The following is an 18,261-nucleotide window of genomic DNA, read 5'->3' on the forward strand; positions in this document are numbered from 1 at the left end:
CATATATCATAAAGAAATGTTGGCAAACAATTAATTTTCAACAATTAGGAAAGAACATTTATTTTCTATCAAATAATAAACAGGACCAAGGAATGCAAAGTACTGTTCCACCAGACATACCTTGCAGGTCACATCGGTTTAGCAACCACCTGTTTTAATGAAGCTCTTTTTCAAGATCCCTCAAACTAAATTATTATGGAATGAAACCTCTATTAAATCACTACCTGCCTTAAGAGGCACTTTCACTCTCTTCCTAGAGATGGTCGTTACAGACAAGTTTGACTATTAATTACTCTGCTTTACATTTTGGTGGGTAATGATGATTTTATGCAATTTAAATGTTGGAGGTTGAAGAATAAGCTACAGCACTGTGATTTATCTCATAATACAGCATAAAGAAAGAAAAACCTCTTTTTTTGTGTAAATAAATCACAAAATGCTTGCACTAAAAAACTTGCATCCCAAGTCACACAGTTTGTCACTGTATAAGGAGTTCGTAATTCAATGCAATTAATTTTGTATGTTTCCACTTAAAAAACTTCCTCAAACAGGCCTCTCCCAACAATAATAATTAAAAAATTTAAGATTTCAGATGTAAACAGAATATTTACCATACATTGGCTAAATAACCTATTTGTGCTGCTGTACATTTGTGCAATAAAGCATCAAACCAAACCATATACTGGTGTGCAAACTTTCCTTTATTTCATGATGCATGTCTCTGTCATTTATACTCTCTGGCCCCTGACCTCTGTATTCATATGCATACGTTTGACAAGGTAATGATTATGAACTTCCATTTTTATCCAATACAGAAGATCAAAATCAACACGAACACGAGGTACGCATGTAACGCTTACCATATCAACAGCAAAGCAAAAAGCAGAACCAAATTTTTTTTGCTAGATATAAATCCATGACAACATTCTGCTTCAACACTGCATTTACCACATAAAAATCCATGACACAACATTTTACTTTAATATTTCGTTTGCTACATATAAATCAATGACACAACATTCTGCTTCAACATTTCATTTGCCATATACAAATCCAAGACACAACATTCTGCATTAACATTACCACTGCCCTATATAAATCCATGACACAACATTCTGTTTCAACATTATCATTGGTCTGTATAAAATAAAAGCCCCTCTTGCAACACATACCTTGTCAGCAGTCAGCTGACCTGGACTGGGTTTACCAGGGCCTGGAATTTCCACCGCCTCATCAAAGCGTCTTTTCTTTTTTCCTTCATCTTTATCTTCTTTATCCTCCTGTGATAACAAACGCAACAATTAAGACATTTAGTAAATTTTATGAAACTACCGATTTCTTTAATCATAAATGAATTTGGAACTGCTTACCAATTCAAACCTACTTCAATACAATTATAGCATATAGTTTAAGTAAAAGTGATAAACAAAGTTAAGCACAAATAAATAACTAAATAAATAGGTCACATTAAATCTTTTCGGGTTTTTCTTATCAAACAATGCAATGTAAGAAAACAAAGTGATTCAGCATAAATATAAATCAAAGAAGTAAACTCCGATTTTCTTATTAATAAATGAGAAAGAAACTTTTTACAGTAAATTGTGTTTCTCCGAAACTCTCCTGAATCCAGATCTCCAGGGAAGATGACAATTAGTTCTCACCATCTGTCTGTGATATAGACTTTAAAGATAGAATCTGACAGCAGCAAATCTTTTGGTGTTCTATATAATTACCTATTCAGCCACCTCTTGGTAGCAACCAATCTGATTGTCTAGAGTATCAACTTGAGAGAAATGCCAAGATGGAAGCTTGCATTTACAAGGAGGGGTGAGAAGGCTTTAAATGTAATGAGACTGGATACGTATTCTCAGAGAAACACAAGTCAAAATAAATATTTCCCATCTCCTTTGAATACAATACCTATTTTTATTAATGCTATGGCAAGAGCAAGAGGAAATGCAAGAACTCCAACCTCTACCTCAAGTCACTCGTTGAGGGGCATTATGACTTCCTCACCCAAGCAAATGTGAAAAGGGCATACTTAGGAAGAGGAAATAAATTACCCACAAAATATTGTGAGGTTAACACCGTGTAGGTCTGAGAACAAGGGTGCTACCTTTCCAAAGAAAAGTTTAAATCCAACAAAAGCAATTAGCTTTGAAAATATGAAAACAGTAACTTGTGCTTTAAGAACAGAATTGGTGAATATACTTTCTAATTTAAGTCAACCCCTCTGGAAATTTTAAATGACATGAAAATCCCTCTGTCTAAAAACAGATACAATCAGTGTCATGCATGGCACCATATCTGCTCTTGACTTCGTTGATTTAGTTAGAATGGGTCTAGTTAATTCATATATCAACTTTAATGCTGTTTATAGTTACAGTAATGTTTTATCAGCAACACTGAAATTAGGATGAACTAGTATGCATTTGCTCTTATGTACATATTACAGGGGTCATTTTAAAGCAGTTTAAAAAAATTCCTCACTGCCATTTCATAGTAAATTTTCAGAAAGTAAAACAAAATTTAAGTCATAGTGGATTAAGCATTTTTATCAACTTGCAATTACTACACTGTAGTCTAGTTACTCCTAGCCTTAAAAAAATTGAAATTGTTTCACACTCTTTGGACATTTTTACTCAATAAATAATACTTAAAATACACACACTTACATGTGAGTTATTTATTTTCATGACACTATAACAGAAATATCACACAAAGTCTTGATTATCCGAGTCTTTCTCTCTATAGTGCCACAAACACAACTTGTAAGAACTTCAATGTGGGACCCTTTAAAATCTCATACAATTCAAATGTGGGGGGTCATCATGACTCCTTAAAATAGTACAATAACACAAGTCCTGAGAAGCTAGCACATCACAAGTTGTTTCTTGAATCAAATGTCTCATCTGCAATTCTAGCAGTGAGCACAAATGAATCAGCATTACTGCATCAATGTCCTTCCAATTTCAGATGTCCCTAAGTGATAGTTGCTGTTTTCATTGCTGTGGTACTATTACCCAAGGGTGGTGGGAGGCATCATCATGGAATAACCCATTATACTGGCCAAAGACTCAAAGCTGGGATGCAAACTCAAGACCTCAGTGTGAGATGACTTTGAGCTCCACCTTTTCTATCAGCCACTCATGTGTTTATGAAGCATAATGAACCAACTCTACTTGGCCCGTGAGGTGCATACACTGCAGGAAGATATACACTTTGTGCAGGCCAGGCACATTTCATGCATTTCTAAAGTGACCATAAAGCGCTTACCCTATTTACAGTATATGTTGAGACACTGTATTTGTTCAAACACCATGAATTAATTTTAAAAGCAATTTTTTGTGCACTGTATGTTCTGGGACACATTGTTTATTTTGAGTTGTATGTTTTAGGATCATTTCAAAATTATATGTCAAAAAATGCAGTCCAACTGAAATTTTATTTTTAAAAATATAAAACTACTCTTTAATTCACTGCAGCAGCATCTCATCAACATAACCCATCTCCTACACACATACAATTCATTCTTTCAGCGCATGAATATTTTTTTAAAAGCTTTCTCATACCGTGAATAATTGTTAGAGGCAACAAATCACCTAAAACAGAAAATGCAAGGACTAAAGTCAGATTTTTTTCAAATCTGCACCAGTCTAATTCTCACATTTCTGATCCCCATTATATTATCAGTCTATCCAGGAATGAGATAAAATTACTCCATATAGAGTTTTATCCATGTTAATGATCATATTGTCACTGAAATTATCTTCTTCTCTTCTGGCCTTCACGAATTCATCAAATAATTATATTTTCTCCATATCTTCTGGGCAACGCTGGGTCATTGACGTCTGGACATATTGCACTATATTGGCACACTTAAAAAATTGTTTGTTTCAATTCATTTTCAAAATTACGGTGAATACTGGTGAAAAGGAACCAAAGTTAGCTTCTATATCTCGACCTTCTTTGTATATTCAAAAAAAATAAAAAAATTGGCACACTTAAAAGAATCCAAAGTTGGCTTCTGAGGTCAGCTTGCTTTGCAATAAAATAACCTTTGATTGACATCCTTTAAAACAAAAACAATAAAATGGTTTCAGAGTATTCAAAGTCGGCTTGCATTGTAATAAAAATAACCTTTGTCTTTGATGTCCTGTCAGTAAATTCAAAGAAGGAGTTTACTGCTCACTGCCAGTTGTGTTTATTCACCACCCAGGATTCTATGTGCTTGGCATCTTTAGTTATAATTAATACAAATGAACATTGATGTCTGCAGGTAAATAATAATGATACTTTTGTAACACACGTTGGCAAAAAGGTTGCACTCAAGTGAATGTATTTTCAAATAATGATTTTTATTTGCAAGATACAGTGATACAGCAGACCTGGATATAATTCAATCTTTGTTATTTTGCACCTAACACCGTGTCATGTGTGAATGGCAGTTGTCTTCAATATATCGGTTGATTATTTCCCTCTTGTTTGTGAAATCATCTGCTTCTCTACTGGGCTTCACAAATTCATCACGATTTTATTTTCTCCAAATATTCTGGGTGACGATGGGTCATGGACAGTCAGTGCATGAAGCACTTTATTGTGTCACTTTAAAATATGTTCCATTGTTTCAATTTATTTTCAAAATTCCAGTGAATAATGGTGAAAAGGAACCAAAGTTTGTTTCCATACCTCGGCCAACCGTGTACATTAAAAAAAAAAGAAAACTGACCCACTTAAAAAGAATCCATAGTCAGCTTCCTATGTCAGATTGCTCTGCAATAAAATAACCTTTGTAATGATATCCTTTATTTTAAAAAAGTAGCCAAAGTCAACTTCTGAGGTCAGCTTGCTTTGTAATAAAAATAACCTGCTTGCTGCCAGTTGTGTTTCTTCACCACCTGGGCTTCTATGTACTTGGCATCTTTAGTTAAAACCAATACAAAGAAGCAGAGATTTCTGCAGGTAAATAGTAATGATACTGTTGTAAACCATGCTGGTGAAAAGATTGTCACTTACACTCAAGTGAATGTGTTTTCAAAAAATGATTTTTATTAGTGAGATAATGTCATACATTAGACATGGATATAATTCAATCTTGATTAGTTTGCACCTAACACCACGTCATGTGTGAATGACAGTTGTCTTCAAGATACTGGTTGATTATTTCCCTATTGTTTGTGATTTTGTTGGATCTAGTTGTCAGTCGGATAACATATTCAAACCTTTGAGCACAACTAAACACAATTTGTTTCTCAATGTTCACATCAATGAACAACGTGGTGTGTGTTATAAGACATAAGCGATACACGCTACAGTATGGAAGCCTATGCCACATATATGGATTTCATGGATATATTTTATTCTTAAATGCACATGCTAAAAAAAAAAGGAATAAATTATAACAACACAAGGTTAGTTTCTTTCTTTTTATTATGAAATAAGCATTTCATTTATCTATTTTATTACAACGTGAAGGGGGGGACACAAATGCAATACAAATTTATTTATTTTCTTAAGTCTTCGGACATATGACCTAGGTGAAAAAAGTTTCACCATAAGTTCTGGGACAAGAAAAAAATATTATTTTATCATGTCCAAATATATACAGTAAATATGGTACATTTTGTGTCCTTTGAGGCCATTGTTTCAAGATAATCCCATTTCATCCTTTTAACTGTCAAGTGTTTAAACCATCTCTGATAAACTTCAGCAATAAGATTTTATAATTAGCTGCTGTGTTGTACATACTGGTCATCAGCTTAGCACTATTTTCATTTAGGGCAAAGATGACATCATTATTAGTCTTCTGATATAAATCCCATGTCATATTCATCATCCATTCAAGGCTAGTAGATACAAAAAGATTTTGAAAACGGTCATTGTTGGCAGTCACATTGGATGTATGACTGGCTCCAAGCATTTTCATTTAGAACTTGGTGAAAACCCAATCATAAAGATCATCCATTGGTGACAATAAAATTTATAAAACAGCTATACTGTATATATGGCACTATTTCATTTAGGACCAACTTGGAATCATAAGAAGTTTATTGCTAAACACCCCATGTTCATGCAACCATCTATTTGGGGAGAAGCAGACATAACAATATATTCAAGATATGATTCTCCATTCCAAAGGAGTAGCAGTAACAAGATTCTCAAGATGGATGCCGTGGTGGCCATATTGGATGCTAGATCAGCATCATTTTCATTTAAGACCAACTGGATATCATACAAAGTTTCCGGACAAAAACCCTCACATCAATATGACTTTCTGTTCAAGCAGAGTTGTAGTAAGATATTTAAGATGTCAGCTGTGGTGGCCATATCGGATGTCCGATTGGTACCATTTCTATTTAGAACCAGCTAGACAACCTAAGACTTTTAGTGAAAAAACCCATGCTGAAATATCCATCCATTCAGGAGTAGTGATAACAAGATTTTCAAGATGGTTGCCATGATGGCCATACTAGACATCAGATCAGCAACCTTTTGTATTAAAGATGAACTAAGAAGTCTTTAGTGTAAACCACACATTGTTACTACCAGCTGTTCAGAAGGATTAGCTATAACAAGATTTTCAAGTGTTATGTATATTTAATTTAACTGTTTGTTTGTTAGTTTTAAAATTTGTATTTCATTACATTATTGTAATGTAACATTGTATGCTGGACTTGACCTTGTCCAAAATTGAGTTAATTTCTGCTTGACCTGACTGACTTTTTTTTATATTTCATTTATGTAAACAACTAATAATAGCTTCATTATTCTCTATGTGTATGAGCTTAAATCAGGATTATTATGCAGGTAAACAATGAGTAAATATGTTGATCTGAGTCAGGGTTTTGGAGATTCCTATGTGAATTTGACAGGTACTTGTGTTGTAAGTAAACAAGGCTCATAAGACCATTCTAGAAGGTTATTCTCCATTAGGTAATGGGTTTTTTTTTCTCTTCAGAAAATGCTATTGTGACCTGAGGTCAAGTAGAGAACTATATAATCTTGTGATTGTGAGGATCTGGTCAGTCATGCTTTAACATCTTGCACCTTCAAGTTATATTATGTTCTGACCAGTTTGGGCTGAATTTTATTTTCTTCAACTTACTGAATTCAAGTGATTATTTTCTCTGGAAATACAAAAGTGCTCTGATAAAATTCCTTAATAAAGACATACACTGGAATTTATACTGAATTCAAACCTGGAATAATATTTTTCTGTGATACAACAAGAGACTGTTGACACAGCACTTCGTAGGCTATAACAGTTACGTCATCGCCTTCAGTTTTGGATTTCTTCAGGACTTGAACTGAGTTTTATTCAGGACTTTTTATTATTAGGACTTGTGTCTATAACTCTTGGGTTATTTTGGGATTTAATTCGCAATACCGTAAGTTCTTTTTTCTCACTGTCACTTTGTATTCTAGGGAAATAAATTATTTGTTAAATTTACAAAGCTTGTTGTCATCGCTCTTTTCTGTTACTTATTTTAAGAGCATAGACTCATAACACAAGACATACTTGATGTCAGATTGACATCATTTTCACTAAGGACCAACTAGATATTATAAGTCTTCAGTGAAAAACTCAAGTTGATTCAGTTCAGAAGGAGCAACAATAGCAAGATTTTTAAGATGGCAGCAAAAGTGGCCAGACTGGGTGTTCAAGCAACACAAATTTCACACAAGTAAGATCAAAATACCAAATAGGAACAATGTAAATGTGCATTACTTTATACCAAATGGAGATGAAACCAACAATGATGTGGACAACACAAAAATTATTAAAAAAGACTAAGAAGTTTTGACCACACAACAAAATTCTAAAATCCTCAAATTCTACCATCTTCATGGTCAGAGAAAAGCTGGTAAAATTGAATGGATGGTTGGAAGTACATACGATATGTTGTGTACAGTACCACTGCAAAAGCTTAAAGTGATGACCTTGTAGACAGGTAACCACCCCGAGGCTACAATGATGGTATTTATACATCATATCAGAATCTTTAATTTCCTTATTTTTTTAAGTCTCTATTATTTATAGACAGGGACAAAAAAAATTTCATCATCTGTGGAAAGCAGGATTTAGGTAGGAGGCAGCAGTAATTTTCTTCTAACATTAAAGTGACTGGATAATGGGTTAGACACAAATGTATTTTATTATATGCTCATTTTTGTCTCCATTAACTTTACATTGCTAGAATCATGCAATATTTTATGATACTCAACACCTTCATATTGCACGCATGTGGATGACACGCGTGACCAATAGTAGTATAGTGTATTAAGAACTACTTTGTAAATAAATCATGTACACTCACATAGTAGACACTTTATGTTTTGGTTAATAAAATTTGTTTCTGAATAAACTAAAGCAGTTGTTTCATGGACTGCCACATACCAGCTGCTTTGCAATACTCTGCATTAACTTTTTGATACAATGTTTTGGATTTAGGCTAGAGATATATGCCAGACAGGTCATAAAATTGTTGGGGTCCCTACAAAGAGCATGCAAGTGACAAGGCATAAATGTGTCTTCTTTAGCTGGTAATAATAATGGCAAAAGATATACTTAAAGTTTTACATCCTCAATTTCCTCAAAATATACTTTCTTAGTTCTGCAAATCCAAATTACATGAGCTATGTCATGGTTTCTAAAGCTTGATTACACATTTCAAAATTGTACTGTGATTTCGACTATATCCCAAGTGCAATAACATCCTCCTTACTGCACTCAAAATGAAATAAACATTATATTCCATAACATCATTTTGATAATTAGAATTGAAATAGTTCATATTTTCCCACATTATGATTCCAAACTTTCAATGACAGAACAGAAACACACATGCAGATGAGTCAAGACGCTGTTCCCTCACTGTACAAATCAGATGTTACTTCAGGTAGAATTGACAGAGATAAATCCAGTCCATAATCACAAAATTTAGTAGAATAAAAAGCAAAATACCAAAATTTATTCATTCCAGATCAAATGGAAAAGTTGTTGCAATGTGCATTCATTCAAAATATGACCCTAATTTTCAATTTTTAAGTAGACCAAAATGCCAATTTCTTTCAAAAGTTTTGTCGAACTGACGACTAAGTTCAAATTTAGCTGGGCAGAATTATGTGTGCATTAATAATGTTGTTATGTACTGATGAATCTGCCTTGTGTATTAAGTTTTGAAATGCAGCATAAATTCAGGTACTTTGTTTCTTGTAGTGTATTTTTGTTTATATAATTAAGCCTTTGGTAGAATAAGAAAATGAGCATATAATAAAAAGGTTACTGCATTTGCATGGGGAAATATGAACTAATTGGATCTACTGCAATACCAAGGTCATGCACTATATCTATCCAAAAATACTTGTTCATATTTTCCCATACAAATGCAGTAACCTATAAATATTAGACATTAATGTGACTGGGTAATGTTTTAGATGTAAGAAAAATCTCAATATGCCACTGTCTGTTTGAACCACTAACCACATAAATTATATGTCTAGTATTTGACCCCTCCACAGTAAACTGCAATGAAATAACTCTTTGGTGACAAGTGACAAGCTACTCATCAGTTTAAAATGTTCTAAGTAATCAGATTTTCTTTTTAAATGTTACTGCTGTTTCAAAAATAATTTTTTGTTCTGTGTGAAAATTTAACACAACTTGGAGGAAGGATAGTAAAGTCACAACAACTATACTTTGTATATTTTTTATATTGAAAACTGCCTATGTGTAAGATCACCTGTGAACCATGCTGTTCTAAGTAATCTGATCTTTTCTTTTTAAATGTTACTACCTTTTCAAAAATAAGTTTTTGTTCACTGTGAAAATTAACACAACTTGGAGGAAGGATAGTAAAGTCATAACAACTATACTTTGTATATTTTTTATATTGAAAACTGCCCAGGTGTAAGATCACCTGCGAACCATGCTGTTTAACTGTCAGACAATTTATTTAACTTGTATTTATTGATTAAAGTACTGCCTCCACTCGGTGTAAATGACATTTTCATTGATCAAAATTTCCTTACATATCGTTAATTGCGGTGTACTAGGAATGTCGTTTGGAAAGAAAATGTAAAAAATTGTATGAGTTATTTTTAAAATGTAAAAAATTGTATGAGTTATTTTTAAGTTCAACAAATAGGGATAAATCACATAGCTGCCAACCTTCCAGGCTCACAATTAGTGAAAACAGGGATAAAAAGTCGTGAATTTGGACATGAATTAGTGACAAATACCATGACAATAACTCTATCCACTCCGACCGTCAATACTACACTATATCAAGTTCGCAATATAAAACTGAAAACACTATATATATGCAGAAATATTAATTATCAAAACATGATCCTGTGGCAGACTTGAACTTCCTCAACTGCTTGATCATAAATTTGTTTTCTAAAGAGTTCAGACTTCTTGCCTGCTGGTTGATCTTGGTGACTAAAATTGCTGACAAATTTTCTGCAGCTAAGGAGGCCCTAAAGTCTGTCTTATTTTACCTCACTAGAGAAAATACTCTTTTGCTGTACTGTTGCTGTGAGGAATGCACAGGAGCTGCAGCATGTTTGGTTCTTCGACAGGAAAATTTGGAAGCAACTTTCGAGTCCAGGAACATTTGTCAGAACAAATGTTTAGCATGGTCTCCAGCTGATAAAGGTAGATTGTGTTCGACAAGAAAACTCACAAATAATGCTTCAGCGCTGGTAGCCTGCAGGTCTTCTGCCGATGGCTTAAAATATTCCAGAGCTGAAATCTGTGAATTCTTAATTTTCCCAACTTCTACGTGTCTTTTGCAACCAACGTGCTTCCTCACATCGTCTCTGAGAGCAAAAAGCATGATGAATATCAATGTTTAATGGCAGAATGCATGGTCAATTTTTGATATATTCCAAAATTAAACTTCACTTTTTGAGTAATACATTTCTTTTTCCTTGGTGGTGAAGACATTTTCAAAATCTTACATGCGATGCTGAACGGTAACTCAAATCAGTGTTGGTGACGCATGCACGGAACAAAATTCCGGTTAGGCCCCAGTTTCTCTCAAAAGCATTTCAAAAACTACTCTTATACATATAGATTAAAATAGGTTAAAATGCTTGCTACCATGCCAACTGTACTAATCGGCTGTAGATCTACTAATATTGCGACCAGAAGTACCGGACCGTTTTGGCAACTGCAAATATCATGACTAGCGATTAATGGGAAATCAGTTATTTTATTAAAGATTTAAAATAATTGAGGATTGGAGAATTTGTGAATTTTTTGTTTGTGGCATGAATCTGTGAATTGCTGAAAAAGTCGTGAAATTCACACCAAATTTGTGAGGGTTGGCAGCTATGAAATTGTTTGGGTATTTTCAGGTTTAAAAAATGGGATCCAAGCCTGACACCGCATTATAAGCGGGTTCGCGAGTTATCAAGGGAGTGGTGTAGTCGTCGGGTCAAACTGAAGACAACACAATGATCTGTCTTTGTACAATGTACCAGCAAATCCGAGTCTATGTTGTCTGTTCAACTGATTAGTCCAAACAAACTGCATCAACCCAGATCTGATAGCACGTTAGGTGACAGCAGATTTAGGTCTATGCAGTTTGAAGTTGGATCGACTTGTGCATGAGTATATACGATAAAGGAGAAGGGACTCTCAAAACCAATTTAGTGTAACAAACCTTTCTCTTCTTGCTTCTGTGACTTTTGCTACTTGCTTTGTATTCATCGTACACATTGAATAATTTGTCTGCAAACTTTGGTGCCTGTTTGTCATCAAGAATTGACAGCAGCTTCTCTGGAAAAAATTAACAGATTAAAGAGACCTATCAACTTAAGATTACATCTAATTTTCACTGCTCAACTTAAGGATATAAAATTGAGTATTCCTTTAAAAACTATTAAGTTAATTTTGCTTGTATCACTATATAACCATGAAAACCTGTTATTCCGTTTCCAAAATAGCTGCCCCTTTCCTTAAAATCATGAGTTAATTACTTGCTGAAGACAACAGTTGAAAAATCCCTTGTCAAACATCATGAAATGATTTTAAAATTGTGATGGTTAGGTGCATTTCATAATACTTAGCCCTCCCCACGTGTTTCCTCAAGCACTGGTTTTAAAATTAGGGTAGGAAGGTAGTTTTTTTAAGATCATATATATTATAATGACTAGTATATATTAACATAATAAATGCTTCAAAGAACTGGCAAAGACCAGCTCAATTAGATGCACAAACCAATTTCAAGAATTTTAATTTACCATGGGGAGGGGGGAATGTTAGAGTTTGAAATGAGAAACAGGGCCAGTCAGTAGACCAAAAACACATATGGGGTGGGAGGCCTTAGCTGACTTCATTCATTTTTTATTACTGTGCAATTTTATCTAGATTTTCATTTTCAGCTTGTGAAAGAATTTGGAAATTTTGGCACTCCTTTCATTTTAATAGTTCTGAACACTAGAAATAAAAAAAAGACATCATTCTTTCTACAAACCTGATGTTTTCCTCTTGTCATACCCCTTGTTGATGCAGTTCAGTGCAGCGGTAACGAGGGATGGCTCACTGAATCCTAAAAACTTCTGAACTGTCTTGTCCAGAATCGATTTGAGGTCATCCCATTCTCTGTCTGACAGGGACATGATGAACCTTTAAACCTTAAGAAGAAAAAAAAAAACACTTCTGACACATATCACTCATCAGTAGCATTAATTTGGTTCATTCTGTTAAACTGTAACAAGAGTCCCTTGAAGGGACTTTTGAAGGAATTCTAAAAGAGTCATCACTGCAGCCATACTGGATAGATGACTGGCACCATTTTCATTCAGAAGCAATTATGTATCATAAGAAATCCATTGGTGAAAGCCCCAAAGTTGATATAGTCATCAATTTGGAGACCAGCAGAGATAATATTTTCAAGATATGACTTTCCACTCAGGAATAACAATAACCACTTTATTAAGATGGCCATGGTGGCAACCATACTGGATATCCAAGCAACACCATTATCATTTAGGACTAACTGGAACATGGTATGAATGTGTGTAAAATTTCAAGGCAATCCTCCAAGTAGCTTAGGAGGAGTAGTGATAAAAATACTTGTACTAATGGATCAAAGATAAGAATATTAAATGGGTATATTTTCACAAATTGTTTGATTTCATTTCAATATTTCTGCGATTTTGTGTTGAAAGTTCTCTGGCTGGGACCTCTCTCATTAATGTTATGAGTTTCTGACATCATGATAAGATTCTTATGATACAGTGATCCCAATACAATAAATGCCATAACACAATTATGGATCACAATGCAGTGGTCCCAATACAATACTAATATTATTATTGTGCAGCAGTCTCATTACAATATGAACCACAAGATAGGTTTGAACACTATATGTACAGCATTATGTATCATGATAAAGAGCAGGGCCTGAAAATTTTGCTTCTGACTCACTGGTCCAACCAATAAATCCATACTTAAACAAATTCAATTATCATCTCTCCAGAACAATCAATATGCTGATACTGTAGATTAGTTTTTATCATGCTATATTGGTCCAAATACAAAACAATATGCATCATAACACAAAAAGTCCCAATATGATATGCATCATGACACATAAAGTCCCAATATAATATGCATCATGACACAAAAAGTCCCAATATAATATGCATCATGACACAAAAAGTCCCAATAAAATATGCATCATGACACAAAAAGTCCCAATATAATACGCACCATGACACAAAAACTCCCAATATAATATGCATCATGACACAAAAAGTCCTATTGTAATATGCATCATGACACTAAAAATCCCAATATAATAAGTATCATGATACAGCGGTCCAAATATATTATCAATATATACAAAGTGTGCAATACATCTCAAAAGACGAAAGATGCACTGCAATATGCATCATTATAGAAGTCCCAATACAGCAAATATCACAAGGAAAGACTTCCAGGACCAGTAACATTTAAAAGTTGTACTTGACACAACAGACACAACATAATTCCTGACAAAATTTGCACATTTTGAAAGGTTACCAATGACAACAATAATACATTCACTAAATTAACAGAAACAAACAAAATATTTATTTGTTCTATTCTCTGCTATATCCCCCCAACAGGCTTTACTACAGAAGCTCTAACTATATGGCTCAAAATGTTGTTTCCTACAAGTCACAGGGTACAATTTCAAGTTAATCATTAAAGACATCATTGGCATTTCTAGATGTCAATCATTTATCACTGTGATCAACAATACATATTTTGCCTAGAGTTCTGCCTTGAAGTATGCCTATGCCTGAACTTAATGTTCAGGTAAAATAGCTTCAATATCATCCTGTGACAGTTTCAAGTAGACTATGGAAAGTCATATGGCCTTTAAAGATTGCTGTTTCTTGTTAATGCAGCATGGCAAGGTTAAATGACTAGTAAGAGTTACTGATTTTGGGTCATAGTAGCCAAAATGTATGGAAGTCTGACACTGTTGTGCAAGTGAATCTAATGGTAATTCTGTATTCTTTTTTTAAAATTTGAATGTGAATGAAACAATGTTTGTGTTTTAAATTGGTATACACGCATTTCATCCAATATATATAAAGTAATTAAAGTGCCATAACAGAGTATCTACATTTATTCAGTTCATTTCTTCGTAAATGAGACTATATATTCAAAATACGAAGGTAAAAAATCCAATTGAAAATTTTTCAGTAATAACTTTATGGGGGACTACTTAATATCGTGTTCGCACCTGTTTACGATAACAACCAAATGCAACTGCCGGCCACTTCCGGTATTTAGTGAAAATGAAGCGTGCACGTCACATTTTAAACACATGTTGTAAACAAAGGCAGAATTAGTATCGTCATATTATGGAAAAGTCTTCTGAAAGTCAATACAAAATATGTGATTATGAAGGAAGTAAACTGTAACTGTCCTGCGAGTCTTAGCCATTTGAAGATGGGTAGGTAATAAGCTCGTAAGATTCTGATAATGGTGTAGGTTCATGTGGGGGATATGTTCCTTGAATGAAACAAAATGTTGCTTACAGTTCCAGTAGGCATAATATAGTTTTATTCATTTTGTTAAAGAATAATATTTCAACTTAATCCGATTTCGGCATTCACGGCTTTCGTCGCTTTCCAGCCAACTGAAATGTAGGCCAATGAAACTTTAAAACAGATCTATTTCTTTTGTGAGAATTTGAATCTATTAGAGAATAGGCATCAGACACCACTCAAGGAACACGGGAAACTACATTCAAAGGCATCCAACAAGGTTAACCTACTGAATCATCAATACCAGTCAGTCTTCAAACAAGAGAATAAGAGTGATCTACCAAGCCTACATGGAGATCATTACCCACCAATGCCTGACATCCAAGTTAATGAAGAAGGTGTATGCAGCTTGTTGCAGAAAATTAACCCACAGAAAGCCACAGGACCAGACATGATTCCAGCAAGGATCCTGAAAGATCTTGCAGAAGAGTGTGCACCATACTTAAGTTATATTTACCAGAAGTGCCTCTCAACAGGTTATGTCCCTGATGTCTGGAAAACAGCAAACATTACAGCTATCTTCAAAAATGGAGAAAGATTCAAAGCCAGCAATTATAGACCTATACGTATATCTTCTGCAAAATGCTTGAACACATCAAAGTCAGCAACATGATGAAACATCTAGATCGCTACAAGATTCTAACAGACTGCCAGCAAGGTTTCCGTGCCAACTGAAGCTGTGAAACACAGCTCATTACCCTAGTGGATGAGCTCGCCAAATCCTTAGGCGATGGGAAGCAGTATGACCTTGCTATCCTTGACTTCAGTAAGGCTTTCGATCGTGTCCCCCATGAAAGACTCCTCTCAGTAAGTTGGACCACTATGGCATCAGGGGTAACACCCAGAAATGGATCAGAGATTTCCTATCAGATAGATCGCAGAGAGTTATAGTAGATGGAGCAACATCAGACCCAGCACCAGCCGTTATTGGGGTACCTCAATGGGGTGTTTTGGGTCCTATCCTCTTCCTGGTGTTCATCAATGATCTACCTGCAAGCATCAAAATCCAACATGAGACTTTTTGCAGATGACTGCATAGTCTACCAGGAAATAAATGTCTTCAAGGACCGAGAGATCTTTTAAGAAGACTTCAACCAACTGGCCCTCTGGGAAAGAACTTGGGGTATGTCATTCCACCCAGAAAAATGCAGCATCCTGAGAGTTTACTGGATAAAAAATCACCAATCTTGTCCTAATATACTCTTAAGGGGCACAAGTTAGCCAGTGAGCATGCAACAAAATATCTCGGGGTTGAATTGTCTAGAGATCTCTCTTGGAAAAGGCACATAGACAAGATAGTGAAAAAAGAGAACAGTAACCTTGGTTTTCTGCACTGCAAATTCCAAATCAACAATGAAGAAGTAAAAAGTGCAGCATATTTCACTGTTTCGACCAGGTCTTGAGTAATGCTCATCTGTGTGGAACCCACATAATAAAGATCTAATAAATAAGATAGAGATGGTTCAGAGGAGAGCTGCTGGGTTTGCCACAAATAAATATCATAACACTAGCAGTGTCAGTGCAATGTTGAACCATCTCCAGTAGGAATCACATGAATCCAGGCAAACCAAGGCCCAGCTGACCATGATGTACAAGACTGCAAACAACCTAAAGAAATACCTGCGGACAAATATCTGACCCTGGCATAAAGCCAAACTAAGGCAAACCACAGGAAAAAATTCCAATTAAAGTCAGCATCAACAAATTGTTTCAAGTTCAGTTTCTTCTCACGTACAATAGGGACTTGGAAATAATTACCATCAACAATTGTAAAAGCTCCTGACTTGATATTTCACAAGCATTAGCTTTCCAAAATCACATTCTAATGAACTAGTCAGCTACAAGTAAGACCTAGTGATTCTCAGGGCTATGCCGGTTGAGATTCCATACCTCACTGCCACTATGGTAGCCGGACTGGTCTGGGTATGAAGGGACGAAAACGTATCCTGACACTCCTTTACTTATTTCTGCCTTTCCTATCATTACTCTTCTGACTGTCCAATCACTTCCATCTTTACTTTATCTTTGATCATGCACCACCCATTGCTAAGTAGTCAAGTGTGATTGCATCGACGTATTTATAGATAGATAAAGTAAAGTCTGACTAAAACATTATGACTTTACTTTGTAGAAAAGTGTCATTATTTTGGTTGTCAGTTGTGTGAAATATTCCTGAAAATTTGACTTTTGTAACGATGTTAGTCGACATCAAAACACGCTACACAGCGCCGTTAATTAGGCTGTAAGACCTTGACGCCCACAACATAAATATCAGCGTCGAGGTCGTACATGTAGGACTAAGGCGGTCAAGTGTATGAGATATTCCTGAAACTTTGACTGCTCATTCCGATGTCAACCAACACTGGAACATGCTATACAAGGCCGTTATTTGTGCAGTTAGACACAGCACTAAAACAAAAACAACACGTGCTATGTCTTACATTGTAGGACTACTATACATGGAACCTTCTCATTCGGAAACGGGTGAATGATGAGCAAGCCAACAAAAACAGAAAACGCACGCTCACAAATACACCGTGGGATTCAGATTTACTTCTAACCTCCCCCGTCTGGTGTTCGATATATGGATATATAACCAACCGATATGTTCCAATATCTAACACAGGGTGGAAAAAGTCAAAAGAAACACAAGAGATGGGGTGGGGGTAATGTTCTGAAATGGAAAAAAATGCCTTGATTAAACATCTTGTTTCATACATCAATTCAGACAGTCCTCAACAACCTAATATATTAAACTCACGCACTTTGTATATACGTTCAACGTTGATAAATCTGATCAGTAATTCACACTACCGTAACGTTCGTACGCACATTTGATTCGGTACTTCCGGATCATACTAAAACATTTATGGAACGACCTTAAAAACAAGTACGGAAATCGGACATGTATCTTTCTTGAGCGGTGAGTACATAAAATGGAAATTAAATGTGAATATGGAAAAGAAAACAAGAGTGATTATATTTTGCAGAGGTGGCTACCTCAGAAGCTACGAAAAGTGATACCTTGTCCCAAGAGAGGTAAAGAGTTTAACATATTACATTTATCTAGGGTGCATATTTTCTTCATATGTGCCCAAAAACTGTATTTGCAGGCGCTCGAGGTAACACATATTTTAAAGCAAAGTCTTTCAAAAATTGACAAATTACCTGTAAACTGGATTGCTTCGTCTGTTTGACTCGCAG

General features: G+C 35.0%; 1 protein-coding gene across 3 annotated transcripts in view; it reads right to left on the reverse strand.

Moving 5' to 3' along the window:
- LOC149793121 (U4/U6 small nuclear ribonucleoprotein Prp3-like) overlaps nt 1–17,919 on the reverse strand; it is a 58,037-nt gene extending 40,118 nt beyond the window's left edge. The window contains exons 1-4 of one of the 3 annotated variants that reach the window (XM_089967027.1): nt 17,890–17,919; nt 12,486–12,645; nt 11,673–11,788; nt 1,173–1,280 (exon numbers count right to left, since the gene is read on the reverse strand). In XM_089967027.1, the coding sequence (XP_089823153.1) occupies nt 1,173–1,280; nt 11,673–11,788; nt 12,486–12,630 (369 nt within the window). In that variant the 5' untranslated portion in view covers nt 12,631–12,645; nt 17,890–17,919. Of the gene's footprint in view, nt 1–1,172; nt 1,281–11,672; nt 11,789–12,485; nt 12,646–17,818 lie in introns of all 3 variants that reach the window. The other 2 variants (XM_089967024.1, XM_089967026.1) reach the window with 2 other exon arrangements.
- Nucleotides 17,920–18,261: the final 342 nt, after the last annotated feature.

This window comes from Sinohyriopsis cumingii, chromosome 8 (genome assembly GCF_028554795.1).
Source record: "Sinohyriopsis cumingii isolate HCF-2022 chromosome 8, ASM2855479v2, whole genome shotgun sequence".
In the NCBI taxonomy this organism is placed as follows: Eukaryota; Metazoa; Mollusca; class Bivalvia; order Unionida; family Unionidae; genus Sinohyriopsis; species Sinohyriopsis cumingii.